At 41.3% G+C, this 25,251-nt stretch overlaps 1 protein-coding gene across 1 annotated transcript; it reads left to right on the forward strand.

Annotated features, from left to right (window-relative positions):
* Positions 1–6,476: 6,476 nt before the first annotated feature.
* frk (fyn-related Src family tyrosine kinase) lies at positions 6,477–16,386 on the forward strand (the record flags this gene model as incomplete). Its single annotated transcript, XM_080832318.1, has 8 exons — positions 6,477–6,862; positions 9,652–9,773; positions 11,072–11,235; positions 11,467–11,635; positions 11,728–11,886; positions 14,661–14,842; positions 15,636–15,795; positions 16,178–16,386. The coding sequence occupies 8 exons, from the start codon at positions 6,477–6,479 to the stop codon at positions 16,384–16,386; spliced, it is 1,551 nt and encodes a 516-aa protein (XP_080688444.1).
* Between the last annotated feature and the right edge of the window lie 8,865 nt (positions 16,387–25,251).

Genomic DNA, 25,251 nt, shown 5'->3' on the forward strand with positions numbered 1-25,251 from the left:
GCATCTCTGGGAATAATGATTAGAAATCCGGTACATTTGGACATGTCCACAGAGTGTTGATTTTGAGTTTTTGCTCTCCCTTTCTCTCTCTCTCTCTCTCTCTCTCTCTCTCTCTCTCTTTCTCTCTCTCTCTGTGTTATGTGTGTGGAGCAATTTAACGATGTAACTAGTATATTGCTATAAACATGGATGCTCCCTCGCTAATCTGTTAAAAAGATACAGAGGGAGGGCTAAAAAGTCAATTTTTAAGGTCCTGAAACCCACGCCACACCTCCGGCTCCCTACAAAACCAGGGGAGGGGGGGAATACAAAAATAAATATAGAAACTCAAAAAGAAAGACGTGACCCAGCAGCGGGGAGATTCAGGGAAGTACTCAACCCTGCTACACATGCATCCAGTGAATCAAGACCAATATCTCGGAATATATATAATAAAAAAAAAACACATGCCCTTAAACATACATCAAATATAAGCAGATATTCAATAGACGATTACAAATAAAAAAAACTATCTATGTATATTCCTGTAATAAAGCAAAAGGACAACGATCACCACAAAATGTAATTTGCAAGTACTAAAGACTGTTTTCTTCTCATAAAAGCAAATCGTATTATTATTAAGTAACCCCTTGGTGTCACTAGCCCCTAATAGACATCCAGTGACACCAGAACCCACAGTGAAAAGTGTAATAGGGCACTATACACGTGATAGGAGAAGGACACAAGTACAATGGGGCCCTATACTTGGATAAGAGAAGGACACAAGTGCAATAGGGCCCTATACATGTCATAAGAGAAGGACACAAATACAGCAGGGCCCTATATATGTCATAAGAGAAGGACACTAATACAGTTTACGTAGGGCCCTAAACTTGTCATAAGAGGACACAAATACAGTAGGGCCCTTTACACGTGATAAGAGGAGACAAGTACAGTAGGGCCCTATACTTGGATTAGAGAAAGACACAAGACATACTTTCATTACTGTATGTATGTAAATACTGGCCACAGACAGATCTGTTTTGACAGAAAGGTATTTGCCAACGATTTAGGATGCAAGTGTGTCTTCATCTGGAATGGGTCTATGGGTCACAAGCAGAGAACTCAATCCATGGCAAGCCAGCTGCAATGCAAGGATACCCGTGTCTCTGACTACACTGTTTGTCCTTGCATTACAAGTGTGTCCAAAAGGCTCCATCATTCCTTGTGCCAACCTGCAGCCCTTCCCACACGACTCCAAAGCAATTTCTTTTGATGATGATGGTGGCTGTGGCACCTGTGTTTGGTACACTCTCCGTAAGTGCTGCATCTTTTGTCAGGGGTAGATGAGGGGCAGGCATGTCAGAAGTGGAAGCTAGTATATACTCGTCTAGAATGGAACACTGTTTGCTTTTCTTGTTTTTCTTTTGGCCATGCAGAATTAGAATGTACCATCTGGCCACAGGCAATAAATCCTCTAGGTTTCCACTCAAACCAAAGTGTCTTAAGCCAGTCAACTCTCAAATGCCTCTCAAGTTTTGTGACAGCAGTTGTTTTTTTCTGTTCTTAAAATTTCTATTCCTATTTAGCACTACTCTCATGATATGCTGCTCAGATCAGGTAAGCTTTCCACTTTCTAAAAAAGTTTCTGTTATTGTATATGTCAAGCACATTGAGTTGCACATGTGCATGAAATGTGCTATATACAGTGGGGAAAATAAGTATTTGAACCCCTTGCGATTTCACAAGTTTGGCCACTTGCAAAGAAATGTGTGATCTATAATTGTAATGGTAGGTGTATATTAACAGTGAGAAACAGAATATCAACAAAAAAATCCAGAAAAATGCATTTTATAACATTTATGACTTTATTTGCATTTGAAGCAAAAAATAAGTATTTGAACCCCCAAAACTGACTGACAAAAATGACTTAGTACTTGGTGGAATAACCCTTATTGGCAAGCACAGACGTCAGATGTTTCTTGTAGTTGGTCACCAGGTTTACAAACATCTCAGGAGGGATTTTGGTCCACTCCTCTTTCCAGATCCTCTCCAAATCTTTAAGGTTGTGTTTTCAATGGGAGGGAATGATCGAATGAGCTTCAAGCCCAATATTTCACGTTACATGGCCCCATCCATAGTCCCCTTGATGCGGTGGAGTCGTCCTGTACCCTTGGCAGAGAAACAGCCCCAAAGCATAATGTTTCTACCTCCATGCTTGATGGTGGGTATGATGTACTCTTGGGGTCATATTCAGCATTCCCCCCCCTGTCAAACACGGCAAGTCGAGTTGATGCCAAAGAGCTTGATTTTGGTATCATCTGACCACATTCTGTCTCCCAATCCTCCCTAGAATCATTCAAGTGTGCAATGGTAAACTTCAGATGGCCCTGTACATGCGCTTCCTTGAGCAGGGGGACCATGCGAGTGCTGCAGTACTTCAAAAAATGACGGCGTGGTGTGTTGCCAATGGTTTTCTTGGTGACTCTGGTCCCAGCTGCCTTGAGATCATTCACAAGCTCCCCCTGTGTAGTTCTGGGGTTATTCTGCACCTTTCGAATGATCACTGATTCCGCACGAGTGGATATCTTGCATGGAGCCCCAGACCTAGAGCGGGTGACAGTTGTTTGGTGTTGCTTCCATTTATGAATAATCGCACCAATAGTTATCTGCTTCTCACCAAGCTGCTTGCCGGTGGTTTTGTAGCCCATTCCAGCCTTGTGCAGGTCTACAATCTTATCTCTGACGTCCTTGGACAGCTCTTTGGTCTTGCCCATGGTGGTGAGGTTGAAGGTGTGAAGTATAATTCTTTGGACAGGTTTCTTTTATACAGGTCACCAGTTGAGATCAGGTGTACCTTGTTAGACCTAATGAGGACTAATCTGTGTGCTTTTTGGGCACATAACTGGCCATTGGGAGCCAGAATTCTTGCTGTTTGCTTGGGGGTTCAAATACTTATTTTTTGCATCAAATGCAAATAAATGTTATAAAATGCATTTTTCTGGATTTTTTGGTTGATATTCTGTTTCTCACTGTTAAAATACACCTACCATTACAATTCTAGATCACACATTCCATTGCAAGTGGCCAAACTTGCGAAGTCGGCAGGGGTTCAAATACTTATTTTCCCCACTGTATAAATAAAGTTGCCTTGCCTTCCCTTTGTCTTTGTGAATACTTTTTGTCTCTTCAGCTTTTTCAGAACCTTCAGCCAAGACAACTTTCTGGTATTCATTGAGTCTATGGTCCTGAGATTGTGATGTAATTGCAAACAAATACAAAAAGCATAGCTTTGTTACCACTACTTGACAGAAATCTCCTATAGTTTGGCACTTTGTAGTTCCTAGATGTTGTTGTGGCAGTCCATCCCTGGTTGCTTCACATCTTTGTCTCTCTTGTCTGGACAGTCGTATACCGATAAAAAACATGGGAACACAATTAACCTTCTCCATAGCAGGGAAGAATTTTTTTCAGAACCAGTAGAAAGTTTGAAATCCATGTTCATTCAGGCTCTGAAGTACTGCCATACTATCTATAACGAATGCTAATGGTCCTGTTACATTAGGTAAAGGGTGTTCATTTGTGGCTCCAGTTTTTAGGACAACTTTGGAGGTTTTTCTCATCCTGCCATCATCATAGAACAATGCAGGTGGCACAGCAGCCAACTGGTAAGACACCACATTCTCCATGGATCAATTATTTGGCTTCAAACTGCTAGAAGTCTCCTAAAAAGTACTTCCAAGTGGGGGCGTTGTTAGGTCCAATCACTCTGGGCTAGATCTCCAAATATTTTAATTCTAGCTCTGATTGTTATCCCCTGGAAACTGATGTGTTTATAGCAAAACAACAGACAAGACTAAACTGAGATGTTTATAGCAAAACAACATACAGACCATGTAACTGGATGGAACTTGACCTGCAGCATCCGAAAGAGTGGCTTGTAATCAAGTGCACAAAGTTGACTTTTGCATCCAGATGAAAAGCTCCAGATGTAAAAAAAAAAAAAAAAAACCATTTGGCTATTTAACCCAAGCTATTTGGCTATTTAAGAAAACTCGAGGTAAATCATTGCTTTCTTGATATGAACAAGAAATAGTATTCCCAAACCAAACCTGAAGAAATCACATACATATGGACTATATAGGGATAATGTCATGCATGTCATCTTAATATCTAGGAAGACATACTTCCTCAATTTACCAATGCAAATCTCTCTTTAAAAAAAAAAAGTCCCAAGCGGACTTGAATCTTTACAATAGCTAGAAACCCCCTGGCCTTCGAGTCCATCTGATTTTGTTCGGACTTGTATTTTGACACAGGTGTTTTCATGCAAAAGTAACTGCACACTTTCTCCTCTCTGATTTCAGAAACTCAGTTCTCTGCTGCAAAGTCTTTTCATTGCATCCACATATTCTGTTTCACATGCCTGGTCATCAGCCATTTTGTGAGAGCTCCTTTCTTTGGTATGAGACCAACAACTCCGCCCTTTACTTTTGCCCTCAAAGTTAATTGTTTGCACCAGTGCTTGATCAATTGCCACACAGTTGAAGCTCCAACCAAGAGACTGCCAGGCAATAAACCCACCCTTTTGAGGGAATTTGTATATTTCTGGTTGCTATTTCTAAAGTGTTTTTATTTCACCACACATGTTTGTGCAACATGATTAATTAAATGTATATAGTTTTTGAGTTAAGATATGTTTCCATCTCTGAACACGTGTACAGTAGGGCCCCATCTCTGAACACAGTAGGGCCCCATCTCTGAACACATGTACAGTAGGGCCCCATCTCTGAACACATGTACAGTAGGGCCCCATCTCTGAACACATGAACAGTAGGGCCCCATCTCTGAACACAGTAGGGCCCCATCTCTGAACACATGTACAGTAGGGCCCCATCTCTGAACACAGTAGGGCCCCATCTCTTAACACGTGTACAGTAGGGCCCCATCTCTGAACACATGTACAGTAGGGCCCCATCGCTGAACACATGTACAGTAGGGCCCCATCGCTGAACACGTGTACAGTAGGGCCCCATCTCTGAACAGGTGTACAGTAGGGCCCCATCTCTGAATACATGAACAGTAGGGGCCCATCTATGAACACATGAACAGTAGGGCCTATTCCATGTCGCACTATGCAGTGCTGGTGGCACAGGGTTTCTTTTAGGGGCTATTCTTTTCTTATTTGTTTTCATAAACACCGGCACAAGGATATATTTTATATTTTTAATGAACTTTTCCATTTCCATCTATATTCAATGTATGTTTAAGGGTGTGTAGTTTCAAAATGATCAGACTATTATAATAATCTGACTATTGTATGCATCAACTGCCTGTGGAAATGCAGTCCAAATATGGTGACTTTCTGATCATTATTCCCAGAGACATGTTATAAGACAGATGCTGGCCCGGTTGTAGAATCCAAATTTCACTATTTTAGGTTTTGGGGTGGATCAACATATATCATATTTTTTTTTTTAATGAGCAGTAATAAGAAAAGCAAAGAAGCCTTTTCCATTTTGGAGTGATATGGTACTCTTTCATCATTAAAGTTTGTGTAAAGTAACCCCTTCTCATGGCTTTTAGAGATGGTAGTCGAACAGTACTAGATCAATGAAATAAATGTTTTGCTTTTCATTGTAGCACGTTCTCTTCACATCACACAGTGGAAAAACAATAACAATAAAAGTTCATTGTACTGGGGTTCGTAAAACAATACACTGTGGCGATTATTCTTCCTCTAATCCCAAAATTGTGTTTGCAATTTAAGGTGGCACGAAATCTGTTCCATAAAAACAGAGCCTGAACACAAATAGCACCTGTCACAAAGACTCCTAGTCCTACCGCTACAGAAGACTCCACTGTGGAAATCGCCTACATTGTTATTGGAGGAAGGTGCAGATACATTTTATAACAAAACCATTTCATTGTGAATAGTGGTCAATGTCTAATCATAGCCGATCCAAACAGCCAAGTCAAAATCAAAGGCTACAAAATGCGTAATGGAAATGTAATTATTTTACAGTAGACGCCTAAACTAACGTAACCACAACTTTGGCAACTTCAGGGTTAAAGGCCTCTATGCTCCACACATAGCCCAAAAAAATCTGGTCTGGCAGTGGCGCTGCAATACTGCAACAGGTGAATCTGGTGTACGCTATTTCCGTGGGTTGAACGTATGCTCTTAAATTCCCCGACGTCGAGGATCGAAGGTGAAAAAGAAAAAAACCAGGAAACTCAGTGTCAGTGAAATGGTGCGCTTCCGATAACTATAAACATCGTCCGGGTGTATTTCAGTTTTAGGCATGCCGGTCTGTAGGATGTCCCACCAAGTGTTTTCTGAATGGACTAGCATTTCGTGTATCCTGGATCTCTTACCTGGAATTTAACTTACGAATATGTGAGAAGAGCAAGCTGATTAACGCAGTGGTATAGCCGCTTGTATCTTAGTCAGTTTTATTCTGTTCTTTAAACTAAACTGTTGGACGATTTTCGCCATGACCGCGAAAGAACGATGCATGGAATGTTTTCAAACTGTGTTCGGACCATGTCTAAAGGGCCGGTTGTCCAAGAGCCATGGACATGGGAAGGAAAATGCTGATAAAGATGTGGTAATTTCAAATCCGGGGGTTGTGGACATTTCCCTACGCCAACAGCCACCCATTCCTCAAGAAAAGCCAGGATATGTCTATATTGCTCTCTACGACTACACTGCCCGAACCGAGGACGACCTAAGTTTTAATGCTGGGGATAAACTGGAAGCATTGGATAAAAGCGCTGGCGAATGGTGGTATGCGAGGGCTCTTACCGGTGTCTCGGCAAACAAGAAGGGTTACATTCCTGCAAACTATGTGGCTGCAGTTGAAAGTCTTGACGCAGAACCGTAAGAACGATCGGCCTTTTTATTATCTGTAGTCTTAAATGTATTTTCACGTAGTTTCCTTTCCATGTGAAGTAATTTGTTAGAGTTTGAAAACTGAAATGGCTTTAGCCACAATAATTACATAACTGAGGCATAATAGCTAGTTGACAATTGTTCCTGTTTCCTTTGTATGCTGATTAATTTGAATAAGGGTCTGGACATGCATACAAAAGACTAATAGAGAATAGAGTGTGCAAATCATATATTAATGTTGGGGAGAACTTCTTATTAATCATTCCTTCAGAGATAAATCATAGTTCACAAGTCCAAAAGTATTTTTATGTTTTGAAAACAAAAACTACTGCAGCCTTAATGTGATATGGCCATTCCCCTCATAGCCCACACCTGGTTTGACACCTGTTAACCTAACCTTCAGGCATTGTGGTGGACTACCTTGGAGTATGAAATTATAGTCCAAAAATAAATACATTCTAAGCCACAGGCTAAGCTACATCAAATATGCAGAGATAGGCAACACATTATGTGTTTTGTGTGTAACAAAGTAAGCAAATTTCAGACGGAATTCCTGAATGTTGTTCTTGACTTGGGTAAACGACTTGGGCATAAATAGAATGTGTCCACAAAGACTGGGTCTTTGTATTGAAGCATAACCTCAAATGTTGAAACATATACGTATGTTGAAGAATTTCCTTCTGATAAAGTGTGAGTGGTGTATGTGCAGTTCTTTACAGTGTCACGGTTCCGCTTATCATATCTTGTGGTGAGGTTCTACGATACTGCAAAAGAACAAGTGCTTTATAGATGTTTTAACACCGGGTCAAACCACAGTTAATCATTCCCACCAAGAAGGAAATGCTTTTCTCTTGTTAATCATTAGCTTGAATTACTCAGTGCAATAAATATGGGAAGGGTGCTTAGTTGAAGCCACGTCTTTGAGAATACACATTTACAGGTGGTATGCAACCAGACAACCAGTTTGTTTCAAAGCGCTTTGTGAATGTCCATAATGCACAACTTTATACCATAGTTGAAAGAGAAGTTCTAAGGAGTGTTTGTCAGGACAATGACTACTCGGTCCCAGGTTCTGAAGCCTACATAACATGCCTAATAAGCTGGTAACTGGCAAGTGCATTAATCATATGTAGTCTGTATAATTTCAGACTGTCGTCAGGAAATATCTCAACACTGTTCCAAAAAAAACTTCAGTGGCCATACCATAACTATCATTGAAAGAGCAACAGTACAGACGTTGCGGATATAAATGATCCAAATGTGTTTACTACAAACAAAATAGTCTGGAAAACGATCCGGAAATGTTGAGTTTCCTGTTTCTAACCCTCATGCTCATCCTACGTTCACCTGCTTGCTAAGTGGCAACTTGTTTAGAATGCTGAAACTAAATGAAGCCTCAGATCATTCCCACATACAGCTGGGTGAATCACGGGTGGTTTTCCTCAGACGGACACTGAAGTACAGTAGATGTCTGACCCAGTCAAACCACCCTTACTCATTCATCATGACTTCTCCAGTTATTCCTGTTTGAGCTCCCCTTTGTGTATGTACCTTGCCCTGAAGTGTTATTTATGCATTTTGCAGGATCCTAAACTCAAATATGTACTTTTCACAGTCACTACTTTTGGTGTTTAATGCTATTCATCTTACCCATGAGAAGGTAGGGGGTTGCTCATTGTATCCGGCTTAATCAACTGTAATTTTAGTAATACACAGAAAAATATGTTAAAAACCTTGTGCTATTGGTTGGGGACTTTATACTTCGGCCAGTCCTCTCACTGTCACAGGGAAGGACTTATACGCACCAACCGGACCTAACCAATATAACAACTGCCCAACCATAGATCCTGAGCAACAGGATGCAACAGCAACGCAAAACTGGCTTGTCACCGCCACAACACCTGCCACATGTTGCACCCAGGATCTGTAAAAGCCCTCCTTCACAACAACATGTCTGCCAAACCATAGAACCTGAGCAGCAGGATACAACAGCAAAGCTGTCTGTGAGCACTTCACTGGAGTTTTCAGGCACCTCCCTTTATCAGTCATTCATTCAATTAGGTCCTCAACACCTCCGGAAGGTTCAGCAGTGGTGTCTAGCATCCCAGAACCACCCCATACCACGAGTTAGAACACATGCCACTACCAGAGACAACAACAGATTCACCTCAACACAGACATCGACAAGATGTCATGGAGCTCAGTTTTAGTTCGGGTTACTTCATTAGTCTGAGAGGGCCTTAGCCATAATCACTGGCACTCTTTTTCAGCAGCCTCAGGCAACTGCTTGACTGACCATCCTTGAAAACCAAAATCCAACAGAAGTTGTGGGTGATTAAGCTACAAAGCTTCAAATGCTTATCTTGTGTGTGCTTACCAACCTTGTGGGTGATTTAGCAACAAAGCCTCAAATGCATATCTTGTGTATGCTTAGCAACCTTGTTCCTTGACAACTTTGCTGCCTTGCTTCCACTACCAGTTCTGTATACGTTATCTTCTTCTTTTCAAATATTTCCTCAAGCAAATTTCCTGAAATTAAACAAGAACATCACCTTGCTCATACTAGAGGTAGACAAACCAAAAAAACATCAACACAACTTCTGAGGCACTTTTGTAAACTCTCACATTCGACAATGCAGGAACTGTTACGGATGGACAGTAAAGTATTTCTCAATATTGTTCAGTGTAATTTCACCTATAAGACAAAAATGGGATGTGTATTCATGAACTCCAGTCCGTTACACAAGATTCTCACGATATTCCTTGTGAATTTGCAGATGGTTCTTTGCAGACACAAAAAGGGTGGATGCAGAGAAATTGCTGCAGGCAGAAGGCAATGAACATGGAGCCTTCCTTATCAGGCACTGTGAGAGCCAGAGCGGAGAGTATTCTCTTTCAGGTGAGGAAACACATTTTTAGCCTTCTGTTGGTAATACATAAGGACACATTTGCATTTTGTGTGCAGAATGTAGCTTATTACTATTTCAGGATCAATTTTTAGCTGATTTCAACTCACTGACTAAATTCATTTGGAATTACAGTTTAACTTCCTTGTGACCTAGGGGAACTGCTCACTTGGGTGCAAAATCCCTGCTTCCTCGTTCCAGAACTGTACTAATGCAATATGCTCTGTAGAGCTCAAAGGTGTGGGGTTATAAAGCTAAGCTCATGTTCTCAGATAAAACAGCTGATAATGCCTGAGCAAGTTTATCTTCAGGGTAAATGTTGTCATCTCTGACATAGGCTTATTTGGAACCACACACCCCTGTAAAACTATTGAGTTATGTTGAAATTCACACCTTCTCCAACCAGCTCAATTTACATGCTAATTAGTTAAATTACAGGTAGTTTACACAGTCAAATAAAACAAGTTAGACATAAAGACTTTTAAACATTTTTATTTTACAACAGAACAGCCTGGTTTTAAAAAGCAATATTCCATTCCATCATGAGGGGGATCCCCTGTTCCATCTGATTTTGGTGTAACTAGACCACCTTTAAATCAAACACTAAATAGCTGGCATCAATGACTATTTACATAAGACAAAAGTGGTTAGATGATTAAATGTCCATCTTTGGGAATCTCTGCGATTGATTTGGACTTACATGTCACTTTGAAAAATGTCCATTATGGTGTAGTATTTCGCATCACTTGACACTGCCCAGATGTAACACATTGTGCTCATATTCACTCATACCAATCAATGTATGTTCATGTTATTGACTTAAATTGTAAGATACATCTGATAGGCTGCAGAAAAATGTCCTTTTGGAAATAAATCTATCAAGTCTCAAAAATCCACAAATAGATGCAGGGATGTTTGCAAATGGAGAGCAGTTTGTGAATGAACATTCGTTAGTCTGTAAATAAAAATAATATATATATATTTTTTTACATTTTTGAACCGCATGACATATTGTGAATCAGGAAACACATTTGCATTGCATTTGAATTATGAAACTTTTCTAACTATAAAAAGCAACCAGGTTTTCTGCTGTGTAATTTGCAAGTTCTATGACACATGCCTTCTTTGGCACATATGGTCAGTTGAGCACAGGGGTTGTGTGTATTCTTTCTGTCTGTTTTTTAATTTGCAATGAACTAAACGAATCAACAAGGCAAACCACAAAAGCTTGGATGCAAAATATGTTTAATGTAATGAAATTGAGCCATCTTTATAATCCCACCCTCCACAGTCCTGGATAAAGGAAAAGTGAAGCACTACAAAATTCGAACAACAGACGCTGGAGACTACTTTGTGTCTCGAAACCGTAACTTTGGCACTCTGAAGCAGCTGGTGGAGCACTACGCAAAGCAAGAAGATGGCCTGTGTGTGCGTCTCATACAATCATGTAAAAAGGTGAGACGGCAGTGATAGCCTCTTATTTTATTGCCTTGTTTGAAGATTCCACTTTATCCATGTTGATGCCTATGATGAATTTGAAGCCAAAGTGAAAGTTATTGTGAAGATAAAATTGCAAAAGCCTTGATGATTATCCACTAGGCCATCCAACACTCCATACAGTATAAGGCCTTCCTGGAGGATGAACCTTACTTCATTCTAATACCCTGATGTGTTGCTCCTGCTTAGCTGGAGGCTCCCCAGACACACGGCCTGTCCTACAACACTGCGGACCATTGGGAGATTGACCGCTCCTCAGTGCAGCTCCTACGCAAACTGGGCGCCGGGCAGTTTGGGGAAGTGCACGAGGGAGTCTGGAATGACACCACACCAGTTGCCGTCAAGACTCTTAAACAGGGTAAACTCCGGTGAAACTGGTGTGTTGAGCAAAGTGTACCTCAGGTAGTTGTGCAAGACAAACCGGCATTCAATTCACGGCCATTCCTACAGGTACCATGGAGCCTAAGGATTTCCTGGGCGAGGCCCAGATCATGAAGAAGCTGCGGCACCCCAAGCTGATCCAGCTGTATGCGGTTTGCACTATGGAGGAGCCCATCTACATCATCACTGAGCTGATGAAGAACGGGAGCCTGTTGGAATACCTGCAGAGTAAGGCCACATCGTATGGGCCACACCCATCATACAGTCACAGGCCACCGCCTGAGTGCAGGAGTTGGAAGGATAAATATCGCCCAATAGATTTTTTTTTTTAAAGAATTAAATAAGTATAAGAGAAACTGGATTTGTTTTTAGAACACACATTACATTTCATTTCAAATTAAACAGACGTATCAAATTAGTCTTATTAATACAATTGTCAAGGTGCACATACAAGACATGGTTCTGAGGGCGTTTGATGCTAAGATGGCTACCTTGACTGGCCTTTATCCTAGGTGAAAGGTGATGCCCTTTATAATTTAGAATATACTCATTAACACACTGCTTTGTGTCAGTATTTTATACTCTCACTATACATCATTTTTCAAGTTAGGATTTAGACTCTACACTCTAGTCCAGTTTGTGATCTGTGTTGTGTCCATAACAGTGGCGGCAATTCTGGGCAATTCTTTTGATTATCATTAAGACGACCCATTCAGTAGGTACCTTAAGCAAGACAACTGTATCAATTTGGTGTTAGCTTATTAACTCATACAACAATATCTTTTTGTCCACTAGATGGCAGCACACAACAGAAAGATGTCCCCTCTAGCTACATAGAGTACAGAAGCTATAGTTACAGACATATACATATAGATGTCTATGCAGGTTGAAATCCTTTAAGAAAGTTGCATCCAGGAGATAAGCTAAAATGATGTGGCTCCACAATGAATTATCCCACTTATTTATTATTCACATTACTCAAATATTGTTTGATGTAAAATATCTTATCTGGACACATGATATGTCCAGTAAAAACAAAAATAAGGGGGCAACATATTAGTCATTGCCAACAATATGTATTGACTGATCTTGAAAGGATTGGCTTACAAAAGCAAAATAAGTCACCACATATAAAAAAAACCTCTGTGTTAGTGCAAGTAGCTAACATTCACACTGTGAAACCTATGAAAAGTGACAGTGGTATAGAAATACAGACTGCTAGCCATGATTTTCTTTCGTACCAATTCTTGGAAAATCCTCAGATGTAGGAATTCCTTAATACGTCCAAATTGTTTTGTTGTCAATTAATCTTCATTAGTATGCCGACTAAAAGGAGGTTCGTTTGAAGAGCAAATCGAGTTGCTGCACTGAAAGTTAGCCATCTTGACAGAATGTGACTTGATCAAAGCCGTAAGACGTCCTTACATGCAGTTACGTATGATGAAAGCACAGTGGGGCGAGCCCTCCCGAAAGCCATTAAGAATGCATTGAGACTGAGCCCTGTTTTGTGAAAAAAAAATGATTTAAAGGTGCATTAAGGATTAATAGCTATTCGCTAAAGGTATGCTAGCAGCTAAAACTAACGAAATCTCTTGAAATGTGCTGACTTTGACATTATGACAAACTAATTACTCCACGACTGTCCTTACACAGTCAAACATCAATCATGCGCAACACAAGACTAAGCAAGACGGCAAATAAGCTACTTACTAGATCAGCAGAAGGTAATCAAAGTCAGGTCGGCGGGCATCGGCAGGCAAAACTACAGAAGGCAGTTATATGCCTATCAACCCTGCTATGCAATTGGCACGGACGCAATTCTCCATATTAAAAGTCATTGTAGCGCCCACATTTTTTTTAAGCTGTTATTTTAAGGTTAAACTGCTTATCCTAACCCTAATCCTGAAGCATAATTGTTGCATATTGTGCCTTTAACATGAGATTCTATGAGAGAGGTCTGGGGCGAATTTCATTTCACCCAAAATCATGAAAAAAAATGGAATCAAATTACATGAGAATCTTTACAAATTCTTACATAATAGGCCATTCAGGAACAAAAAAGCTGTAACTCATAGCTTCATCATTGATTAATGTCCAATTCGATTCCCCATGGCAAGAATGTTAAAGATGATGAGCAAATGAATGGATGGACGGATGAATTAGTGGTTTTTCGATAATCTAATACTTCCACTGGTTGTGAAATCACTCATATTTTCCCATCACTAAAGTCAAAACCTCCATTCTCATTAGCACTTGTGTTTTCTTGTCATAGAACTCTGTGTGAAGAACATGAGGAAGTTCACCTTCGCTCATTGCTATGGAGAGGAAAAGAGCAAAGGGATCAAGGTCTAACAGAAGCAAACTGAATTAGAACGTTTGTCTAAAGACCGTCATGCAGGGTTGTGTAGATACCGGATAGCACTATCTGTCTTTATGACATGGGAGGGCAGTGAAGGGAAGACTTGATTACGTCCATGGATATTAAACGATGCCGCCTGGATGGCAGATCATCCCAAGGTTGTAATGGAACCTTTTAATATTTATGTTGAGGGTTGTGTGGGTGGAAGTTCATGTTCAAAGTTTGTTGTTATGAGGTATACGGGTGCACCATTCTCACATGGATGGAATAGTGTTGATTAAACATGAGTCTAGTAATCATTCTGCTTACATAGAGTAATGAAAGATTTGCCTTTTAAATATATGTATTTAAATTCTAAATAACTCTCTTTTTTCTGTGTGTGTGTATTTGTTAAGAATGCCCGTGCCTTATTCTTTTAAAATCATGGTAAAGTGTATAGGATATATACTGTGTCATTGTTGGTCAGACTAATGGTCACCATTTTCTGTGCTCTTAGGAAATTCCTTTTTTATGGCCCTAAAATCATTCCCATTAATATCCACCATCTTTGGCACAGTGTCTAAAGCATTTATTGTTTACACAATCCCATTCTTCCTGGTGTATTTTATTGACCTTTTTTACTCCCATCACCTTTTTCTCACAGAGGATGGTGGTAAAAAACTGCGGATTTCTGATCAGATTGAGATGGCGGCTCAAGTGGCTGCTGGAATGGCCTACCTTGAACTCCAGAACTACATCCACAGAGATCTGGCTGCCAGAAACGTTCTAGTTGGGGAGAATAACATTTGCAAAGTGGCTGACTTTGGCCTGGCGCGAGTCTTCATGGTGAGCGTTTACTCCAGTTTTGTTGTCGTCCTCTTATGCCAGGTTCAGACTCATAGTCATTCATGATGATGTTTACAGTTCACCATGGCAGATTAGGCTATCATAGTGCCAGGAATTCTTGCTGCGTCTTGATCGAGATGCTGGAAACACTACAAATTTGACCTCGACCAATCATCATTTTCGTCACGTGTCATCAGAGGCAGGTCAAAAATGTTTCATTCACAGCGTCAGAGGCGGTATGTGATATGCTAGTAGTGTTCTTTTTAGAAAAGAAGAAACGATTGTGGACCCCATGTCGTTCATCCAGCACCAACAGCTTGGTCTCTTTGCTGCCATGTTTGCAGAAGGCACTCTGCCTGTCGGTTAACTTCATAACATGTCGAAGGACATTCTGAAGCAATTCTCAAATGCCAGACTTTTTCGCCATGGGACGTCCCAGACACCAAATTGCTGTTCTTCGATTATGTCACACTACAAGACGCGTTCGGCACTGCGTCTTTCCCAACCTTCGGGCCCGTTGCTGGGAATCTGTCAGCTATATCTAAATAGTATCAAAATCAGGCTGGAATTGTCTAGTCTGAACCAAGCATAAGAATTTTCCTCTAAAACCTCTAGGAATCAAGCCTTTCTAAACATGGGTTGATTCAGAAATGTAAACTTCTATTCATCCTGTACTCGTTCTTAGACACTGTCAGCTCACATTTTATCATGGTTGTCTCCAGTCATATATATTATTATTATTTACATCTAGGTACACGATGAGACTGATTTTCTTGAACTTCTTTTCTTTCAGGATGAGAATGTATATGAAGCCAAGGAGGGCACTAAGTTCCCTGTGAAATGGACCGCACCTGAAGCCATCAATGACAACAAGTTCACTATCAAGTCTGACGTGTGGTCCTTTGGCATCTTGCTGTATGAAATTATGACCTTTGGTCAAATGCCATATCCAAGTAAGACTCCTGATTTACTGTCTTCTTTTGAACTGTTAACTGTTTTATCCTTTGGGTGACTATGTTCACAAGCTCTGAGTAAACACCTAAGTGTTAAACAACCATTATTGCCTGGTTACCTCTCTTTGTCTGGAAGCACAGTCGACATACGATTCTGAATCATGTAAGTGGCTTCTTCCACAGCCTTTATATGTATCATGTTAAAATAGCTCAATCACTCAGTGGTTTCTCCTTAACATACTATTGTAAGTAAGCAGTGAATTATGTTGAAACATTCCATTGATGTTCCGATGGTGTTTTCCTGAATCTCTGGAAAAGTCCCAGGGAAGATCTGTAAAGGTCTGTAAAGGCATGTTAATAATCTACCTGTTCTGTCTTTCAGCAATGACCAACTACCAGGTGGTTCAGAAACTGCCGACGGGCTACCGCATGTCCTGCCCACCACACTGCCCTAAAGTCATGTATGAGATCATGGAAGAGTGCTGGAAGGACCTCCCTGCTGAGAGGCCCACCTTTGAGACCCTTCAGTGGAAGCTAGAAGACTTCTTTGACTTAGACATGACGGCATATGACGACGCCAACAAATACTAGAAAGGGCTTCTAATACTCCTGCAGTCTTTTCTTATAGTTTTGTGACACTTGAAGAAGCCAAATGTGACCATTTTCAGTGAGATGTTTAGATTGGGATACCAAGGAGAAAGAGAAAAAACACTATGATGAAATAGTAATATGAAGTAATATGTTATTAGAATGAATGATTGCTTCAATGGAAAAAAACACCCTTTTGGACCACGACACAAAATGGCGTTGATGGCCTAGAAGCATCTGTTGTAGTGTCGTGTCAGGAGGTATTGAGAGAAGAAACAATCTCGAAATAGTTATTGTTTTTCAACTGAAAGCACTTTTTTATAGCTCTGCCAGTGTACAGTACTATATGCCATTTGTATTAAGAAGCACATTGTCTTTGTCTATGACCTTCTTTAGGCTAGGTAAGTGGCTATAACACATTCTTTAGGGTCATTTAGTGGTTAAATGGTACGATTGCTGCCTAACCTGATAAACCTGTGCAGCATATTGTGCGTAATTGGTGACGCATAAGGACAAACATATCATGACTCATCAAAAAGAGTTGTTGTTGCCTTTGTCAGATACTACCAACTCTTTGGAACAGCCTTATTTCTTTAAACCCTTCAAATCTATTTTCAGAAAAACAGACAGGAGCCATTATGTACATTTGTATGACGAGTTAATTCACATACTGTCTACTCAAGAGCCAGTCAGTGACAAGCAAAGGCTTTATTACATAAGATAAACTGTGCAGTTTAAAGTTAATCATAACAACATGGTTTGACAATTTATATTTAACAAGACCATGTACATAACAAACCTAGTTTTTTTTTCTTTTCATGCTCTTTTTATCCTCTCGTAGGTACACAGTTCAGTGATTTTGAGTTGATTTACTTTTCAATGAAATACTGATTTTAAAAGGATATGCCTGACTGTGTACATTGAACAAGCTCTACATACAGTTTCACAACATCTAAAAAATATGTAGATATAATTGCATGGGTTACTTGTAATTTATTTGTATGGCGACACATAATTGACTAACTGTAGCATCTTTTGTGACCTGTGTTTTAGTTGCTCCATGAAACTTTGTCCTTTTAAATGATAATGTGTTTTTTTTTCAATTCAAAATATGTCTATTAAAAATAAACTATATTAATACAATTATTTGTGTAAAAATTATTTGTGTTTTTTCTGTTTAAATTCACTTCTATTCACTTCATATTGACTGAGGCTCCTATTGTGTAACTGGAGATGTAATACTCTGTAGATACCACATGATGGCGCTGGTAAACTAGGAGTAAAAAATGACCTGTACTCTTATTCCCCTCGTCATGCATGGTTGTGAGTGAAGCTGCTAAATGGCAAGAACGATTTCAGTATTGCTAACGCTTTTTGTTTAATTTCATCATATATCTTGTGGCACATATACTTCAATTATAAGGCAGTTCGAAAAGAAGAGACAACAGTGATGCACAGAAGAAGAATTCATTCTATATTATTTTCTCTGTAACTAATCTCTGTGGAGGGCAGGGCTGCTCTTCACTGGATGTTCCATGGCGGCTAACTGCGAAAGCTTGCGCACTCTTGCCTTTGAGCGCCGGAGACGTCCCTCAGCAGCGTACAACGTGTCTGAGTGGCCTCGTCTGCCAGGACATGGCTGTTGAGTGATGAGGAATGGGCTTTAAATGCATTATGTGCCTCTAGCCCTGTGGGCTGGGAACTTGGGTAATGGGCTCCTCAGGAGACACCTCAGCTCACATGTGAATTTCCCCCAGCTTCTGCCTCTGTTATTCCCAACCTGCCACCCTGCCGTCTCCCACAGCCCTGTTCATTGGCCCTGGTGGAGGCCCGAGAGTTTAGCTGAGTTTATAATGTATTATTAATCGCCTCAAGTGAATATTTAAAATAACTTTTCTTCCACTCAGCCGAAATGTTTGGTGTCACAACATTTCTGATCCGGTGGGTCAGAAGTAGCGGGTGGTAGTGGTGGTGGTGTGCTGATGGACATGTGTGTTGATGCTCACTTCATCAGACTGAAACCATACATGCTTATTTCTGTAGTGGTTTGGCTTGACTCAGTGGAGGGTACCTAGATGTCCATCTCCCACCTGAATGAATTTTCTAGAAACAGTCTAGGGATCTCAAGACTGTGATGGCATTGCATCAGAGAGCATCTGTATAGGAGCAAACATCAACAAAACCTGGTTAGAGTTCACATTAGGTTTGCTTTAAAGGGCTTCTAAGTTTCCATGTTTAGGATGGAAAAACATATTTAAGCATTACTGCTGGTATTGTATAATGACCTGTCATTCTACTTTTCCCTCTGCATCTTGGGAAATGCGTGCTCAGATCCTCACCAGAGAGAATACCTGCTGCCTCTTACCCTTAAACTATAAATTTCACCAAGTTTGCTAAAAGAGTGTATGATGGCAGTGTGTGTTTTCCCTTGCAGGCCGACAGTGGTCTGGCAGATTCAACTGCAGTCATAAATTACACACAGACAAGGCGTGATTACACTTCAAAGAGGGAAAGCGCGAGAGTGAGAAATATTGAAATGATTCGCTTCTGTGTAGAGAGGGAGGATTCAGCCAGGATGAGCTGTTAGAGTGATTTGTCGCAATTTATCTCTCTCTCTCTCTGTCTCTTTCTCTCTCTCCTTCTCATCCCAAGCATATTTCTGTCTGCAGAGTTAAGACTGTTATTCTCAGGGACAAGCTCTGAGCTGCCTCGCATGTGCGTCCCTGTGTTGGTGTCTGTGATTGACTGTGACAGAATTACACAACGGCGCCACGGAGAGACCGCATTTGGCGCAGCGTTCAATACTGCCTTTCATTCAGCTGCAGGAGTCGCATTTCCAACGTCAGCATCACCACGCCTCCACATCTCTAGAAATCTATTTTAAAGACAATAAAATGGTATTGAAGTGAAAATCCCCTTTCATGGTGTAAAAATGGAAATTGTAATTGTTATCGTAAATCTTTTGCTGCTGTTTATGATTTGCATTTGAAAAGGCGCTCCCTGGCGGGGGTCTGATATGAGCTGAACTGAAAGGGTGTGTGGACCTCCTTATGAGAGCATGTGTGTTCCTGCACAGCCTCTGCTCATTCAGAAGCTCTACTGAGAGTAACACTCTTTGTAATTCGGTGACATGTGGAAACATGCAAGCTGCAATGAAGGTCAATGGCAAACTTCTTTGGTGCCAAGTGTTAGTCGGAGATGATTTGTTTGGCAGTTCCAGGTGGTTCATTTACTGATTGATTCCTTCCGTAAATCCCACTCTGGCCATTTTCCTGCTGTCAGTCAATCACTAAGAGGCTTATCTGCAAATGTCACTATGAATCTGACGCAAGTGCCCAGAGAGAAAAGAAACAATCTGACTTTCTTCCTGAAAACTCGAAGTGGCCTTTAACCAGGGTTGAGAAAATAGGCCTGTCATTTTATGCTGAAAAGACTGGACAACAAAGAGCTTGTCCTTCCACTCATGCCGGTCAGCGGCCTCTTCCGTCTGGACTGGCCAATTAACACAGACTGAACTGGTGAAGGCAAATTGACTGTCGGTGCACTTCAAGTATTTCCTTTCCCAATCACACTTTATATTCTGTGTCATGACTCCAATCACTATCAGAAATGTCACAGATGTGTCTGCTAATTCTCTTTTGTAGGAGAATCGCCGATCGATATCTAATCTGATACCAAGATCATTCTCAAGGCATCTCAGTAGCCCTTTTCTCTCTCCATATACAGTAACACCGACAAGACAAAAGTGCTGTTAGCTGGCAGGTGGCCACGTACTTGTAGCTAGTTAGAGTTGCAGCACACCTAGTCTGCCTTAATGAGTGTGTGAATCTGGGCCAGGGGGAAGGTGGAATGATATGACCAGGGAGGGGTCAGTCTGGGGTTAGGGGCCGGCCTCCAGGAGAGAGAGACACGGGGCTGCAAGCCTGACATGACGGATGGACTCCACCCCAGCCGGTCACATCGATCCCCCCAGCCCTAATGGCCCTCGGAGGGGGGGCGCCCGCCGAGAGTCCTCCCGGAGACGGATGGCCGCTTCCCAGCATCCTGCGCTCTCCAGCTGGACTCAGCCCCACGTCTTCATCAAGCAGGTAATGAGGGTGTTTGGCTGGGAAGATGTTGGGGTGGGGGGGGCGCTAGAGGATGAAGATGCTAGGGTGTCATTGGACTGATGTAGCAACACTGAGATTAGTCCTATGCCAAACTTTCAAACCCCACGCTCGACGATCCATCCCCACCCTCGCAGCCGGTGAGTGTGGCATTTCCGGCCCTGTGTGTGTGTGGTTCTCACCAGAGACAAAGGTGAGAGAGGGCCAACACCTCAGCTCCCACTGCATCAGCCGAGGAGGCGATAATATGAGCATCTGGAGCTGCATCATACACCCCCCACCCCCCAAACCCCCCCACCCCCGCCCCCCTGGGAGGTGCTCCAGTAGGATCAAAGCGTGCGGATGGAGACGAAGCCTCTGTTCTGAATCCTGCCTCATACAGCAGGTGGGCGTGGGAGAGGAGTCGCTCTGCCTAAAAGCCATGAGTTGGACTGACCTATTTTAAGATGAGCAGACTTGACTTAGGCTCCCTCCAATATTATGTTTTTAGAAGTCGACTTTGTACACTCTGACACGCTGACTTTGAGATGAGAGATGCTGATGAATAGAAAGTTAACAGCTCAGTGTTTTTTGCTGGCTGCAGCTAAGCGATGTGCAAGCCATACAAATTTGAATGCTATTTAAAGCATACACATCAGTTGATTATATAAACTATAAATAATTGAACAATAGTGGGCTGTCTGCTAATAGAGTGGATGTATTTCAGTGCTGCCTTCACTTCTGTAATCTCTGGTTTTTCTTTTTCATTCTGTTCCTCTGCTCTTTTAGCTTTCCTCCTCTCCCATCTTTTTCTTTATCACTTTGTCTCTCTAACATTCAGATATCCACCAAATCATCAATTAATAATCAATTCTGTATGAAACCTACTAAGACCTTAAGAACCTACTTTTACCATTTTAAAGGCACCCAGTGCAACTTTCGAGGCTTAAAAATAAACATTCAATTTCTAGTCTTTTTTAAACGTAGTAAGTTTCAATAACTCCATACCATTCCATATCGACATTCAAGGAGCAAAGATGAGACGTCGTTGTGTGGTGAGAACTGATAGAAAATCGATAACAACAACAATCGCCGCCATTTTCTTTAATTTTTGTAACCTACAATACATACAGCAGGCTTCCAGTCAATGGAAAAATGGCCTCTCCCCCCCGGCGATTGTTGTTGTTTACGATTTTCTATCAGTTCTCACCACACAATGACGTCTCATCTTTGCTCCTTGAATGACGATATGTAATGGTATGGAGTTATTGAAACTAACTACGTGTAAAAAAGACTAGAAATTGAATGTTTATGTTTCATTGAATGTTTACATAAAGTTGCACTGGGTGCCTTTAAGAACCTACTTTTACCATTTTAAGATGTTGTGTGTCTGTAATTTTATTGGTGAAACAATTAGTCCCCAAAGGCTGAACCTGTGTAGTGCCATTCACTGACTTTAATTAAAGTACTCCACTGAATCCACACCTGGAAGTACAAACTGACCAGACCCAGGAGGATCTTTTCCTTGCTCCACAATTCTTTTATCTTTCAAAGACACTGAGAATTGAATGTGTTTGTTTCATGCCGTTGAAAGCCTTCACAAATAACTGCAAAGAATAGAATACGTCTGACCCAAGACAACCAACAATGAATGCTGATTAGCTCTTTTGAAGTAAATTGGTCTTCAGTCTTTTCGTCAGAGAGTATAACTGTACTTACAATACTTTTCAAATTGGGTACGGATAGTGAGCTTATGTGCTTACCAGGAAAAAGTTACAGTATACACTTCCTATCCAGCTAGGGATTACCTTTGGAGGAGATCCTTCATATGCAAGAGTTTAACAGACACCCCATCAGGAAATGTTTCATAAAGTTATGGGTGGTAAAATAAGATATCCACTATATTTTGGTGTGTAGATGATTTCCTTTATGGCTAAACTGTGAAGTAGGTTAAGGTGGGCACCAAGCCATGGCTTCAGGTCCTCCAACACACCTTTCTGAAGACCTCCTTCCAAATCCAGTGGAAATAAAGGAGACTAGATTAGACAGTTGCCTAATTTCAAAGTGTGGATTGCCCTCTCTGTAAGGTCTGAACCCTCAGACCGATGCCAAATTGACGGAGACCTGCTGGCAAAGGTTCGTTAGCCCAGTCTAATGAAGTCAGCCCCTGTCTGAATTGAACTGGGATTAGTCAGGGTCGATCCATTTTAAATGGACTCTGCAATTGATTCACTGCTACCTCTGCCGCTAAGATGCACAAGAATTTGCATGAACTACACAGTGTGGTTAAACAAAAACGTCTTCTTTGCTCACTTTACGGTTAGTATGTTAGTATGATGGAGCGAAAACCCACAAAATGATGAAAGCAACCACTGAAAGTAATTTCTGTGCTTCGTTCCAGAGCTAAATGAAATAACCTGAGGCGAGAGAGAAGTTTGATCTTGAACATCAGAGCAGAGCATCCGGGGTTGAAAAGAATCCTTTTTCCTCAAGTCTCCTCACACTTGGAGGAGATGACAATGAAATGCATGAGTCCATAAACTTGTGATCAGCTTCAAGCCATTTAGAAAATGAACTTAACAACAGATGTTGATCAACAGTAAGTGTTTCCTTTACAAATGAGAAATCTGTACAAAAGCCAAAAAACATCCCCTTCCACCCTTTGGACAATAAAAAATGTTCCTTGCCAGCCATTCTTGTGACAATGTCACAGATGTCCAAGTCTATCAAATGATGTTCAAGGACTGCTGTGATCGTTGACAAAGCTGGCCAAGAAAGCACTTGCATATTCTGATCAGTGATATGCTGTTCCGCTTCTGAAAAAAGGGATAATGCCCTTGAAGTTGGATGCCCTTTCATTTTCATTTGTGGTGAATGGGCTCAACGCAGCACAGTAAAAGACTGTAGAACAGATGCTGCTTGAAGGTCCTGTCACTTCGTAGATTACCTACATACCATCCGTTTCCGAAATTAATATCTTGGCACAGAAAAATGGGTTAAAAGAACGTTTTTTGCTCACTTTGTATGACATACTATTTCCTGAAGTGTTCATCAACATGAAAGCATTTCTCAAGGGTTTTAAGTGGAATTGAAAGAAAGTTGCCATTTATTTTGTGCAGGCTCAAGGCATTCATTCAGTTTTATGCTGCTTTCTCCTGTCATGGATGCTTGATAATGTCAGTTTAACGTGCTTACATTCAGACAGAAAAACAAAAACAGAGAAGTTCCTCAATGGTGAAAAATACATGTATGGACACCAAACAGGATTTAGTGTTTCATTTCACTCAAGGCTCCCAGAGATACTGAGCCCGTATGACAGCGCTGAGATTGCCGTGCATGATGTGTTGGGGGAGGGAAATGAAAAAGCTAATGGTTCGAAATACACTTACCCAATGCTACAATACTATTGAATGCTTGTTCACAAACGTGAGCTCACCCAACAGCTCTGCATGTTCGGTATTCAGTGGAGTTTGTTCGCACATTCACTGCACATGATATTCCTCATAGCCTGTCCCAAATCCCTCTAATGCCATCAATCCTGCTTTCCCTCATTCCACTTCATTGTCTCTTTATTTCTGCACTTTCCTGCATGGGGAAGCTTGATTGATTTGGCTTTATAAGCCAGGCGACAGGGAAGTTGGGGGGCTAGGCAAAGTGTTTGGGGTGCATCGCAAAAACGGTGACACAGACAAATAGCACAGGGGGGCCGAGATGAATCATTTGACTTTCTCAAAATTGCGGCTGTTTCCTCCCCAAGAGACAAGAGTCCCCGTCACATGCTTGCTGCGAGGAGATAGTGCCTTGACACGCACATCTGTTTTGCTTTGGCCAGTATTACTTAGCAGGAGTGGGCAATGATACTGTAATCTCCAGGGGTGAGCACAGTGACAATCAGGCCCAAGCGAAGGAGGCCAACGCAGCCAGTTTCACCCAAAAAGATATATTGTGCTTCTGAATGGAACAAAACTCGGGCAAGAGTTTTTAAATCATTACACCCGTATCAATAACACCGATATTTCACAAGAATTCTTTCCACATTTTTAATTGGAAGCTTAATGGTTTGAAAAAAAAGATAAACTTTGTCAAACTCTGTTGCACCACAGTTTGCCTTCATAGTATTACAATAGCAAGCATTGATTTTCGACCACAAATGAGCCTTTAAAAGGGAGAAGAGAGGACACAGAGAGCCAAGTTTTTGGACTGGGACCCCGAGGTAATTAAGGCCGTTGACACAATCCCAATCTGCTGCCCGGCCTCCTCGCAAGCCACTGCAGGCACCGCTGAGCACTTACCCAGTAATCCACCCGCGGAACAACTCAGGGTTTTAATGAAGTTCATTCCTCTTGTTCCTTCAGCAGTTGAAATGTTCCAACACTCTCCTCCATTCCTGTAGTTGCTGAAAGCTTGATTATAGTGCAAGAAATGCTGATGCTGAAGCAGTGGGAAACACACACACACACACACACACACACACACACACACACACAAACACACGCACACACACACACACACACACACACACACACACACACACACACACCACACACACACAAACACTGATGCACATTTACACGCTATATGAAATTGCTGTTACCAGAATGCTAATGCACAAAATCCTTCTTCACAAGGTATTTGTTTCATTTATCTTCATACAGCAGCCACTGACCATGTAAAGGATTGCTTTGAATTTAAAATGCATATTGGCTATCAAATATTTAGTGTAATCTCTACCCCTACCAGTAAAGAAGAGAATGGTGAGACCGAGGGGGAGGAACTATGACAT

The sequence above is a fragment of the Sprattus sprattus genome (genome assembly GCF_963457725.1).
Source record: "Sprattus sprattus genome assembly, chromosome: 2".
In the NCBI taxonomy this organism is placed as follows: domain Eukaryota; kingdom Metazoa; phylum Chordata; class Actinopteri; order Clupeiformes; family Clupeidae; genus Sprattus; species Sprattus sprattus.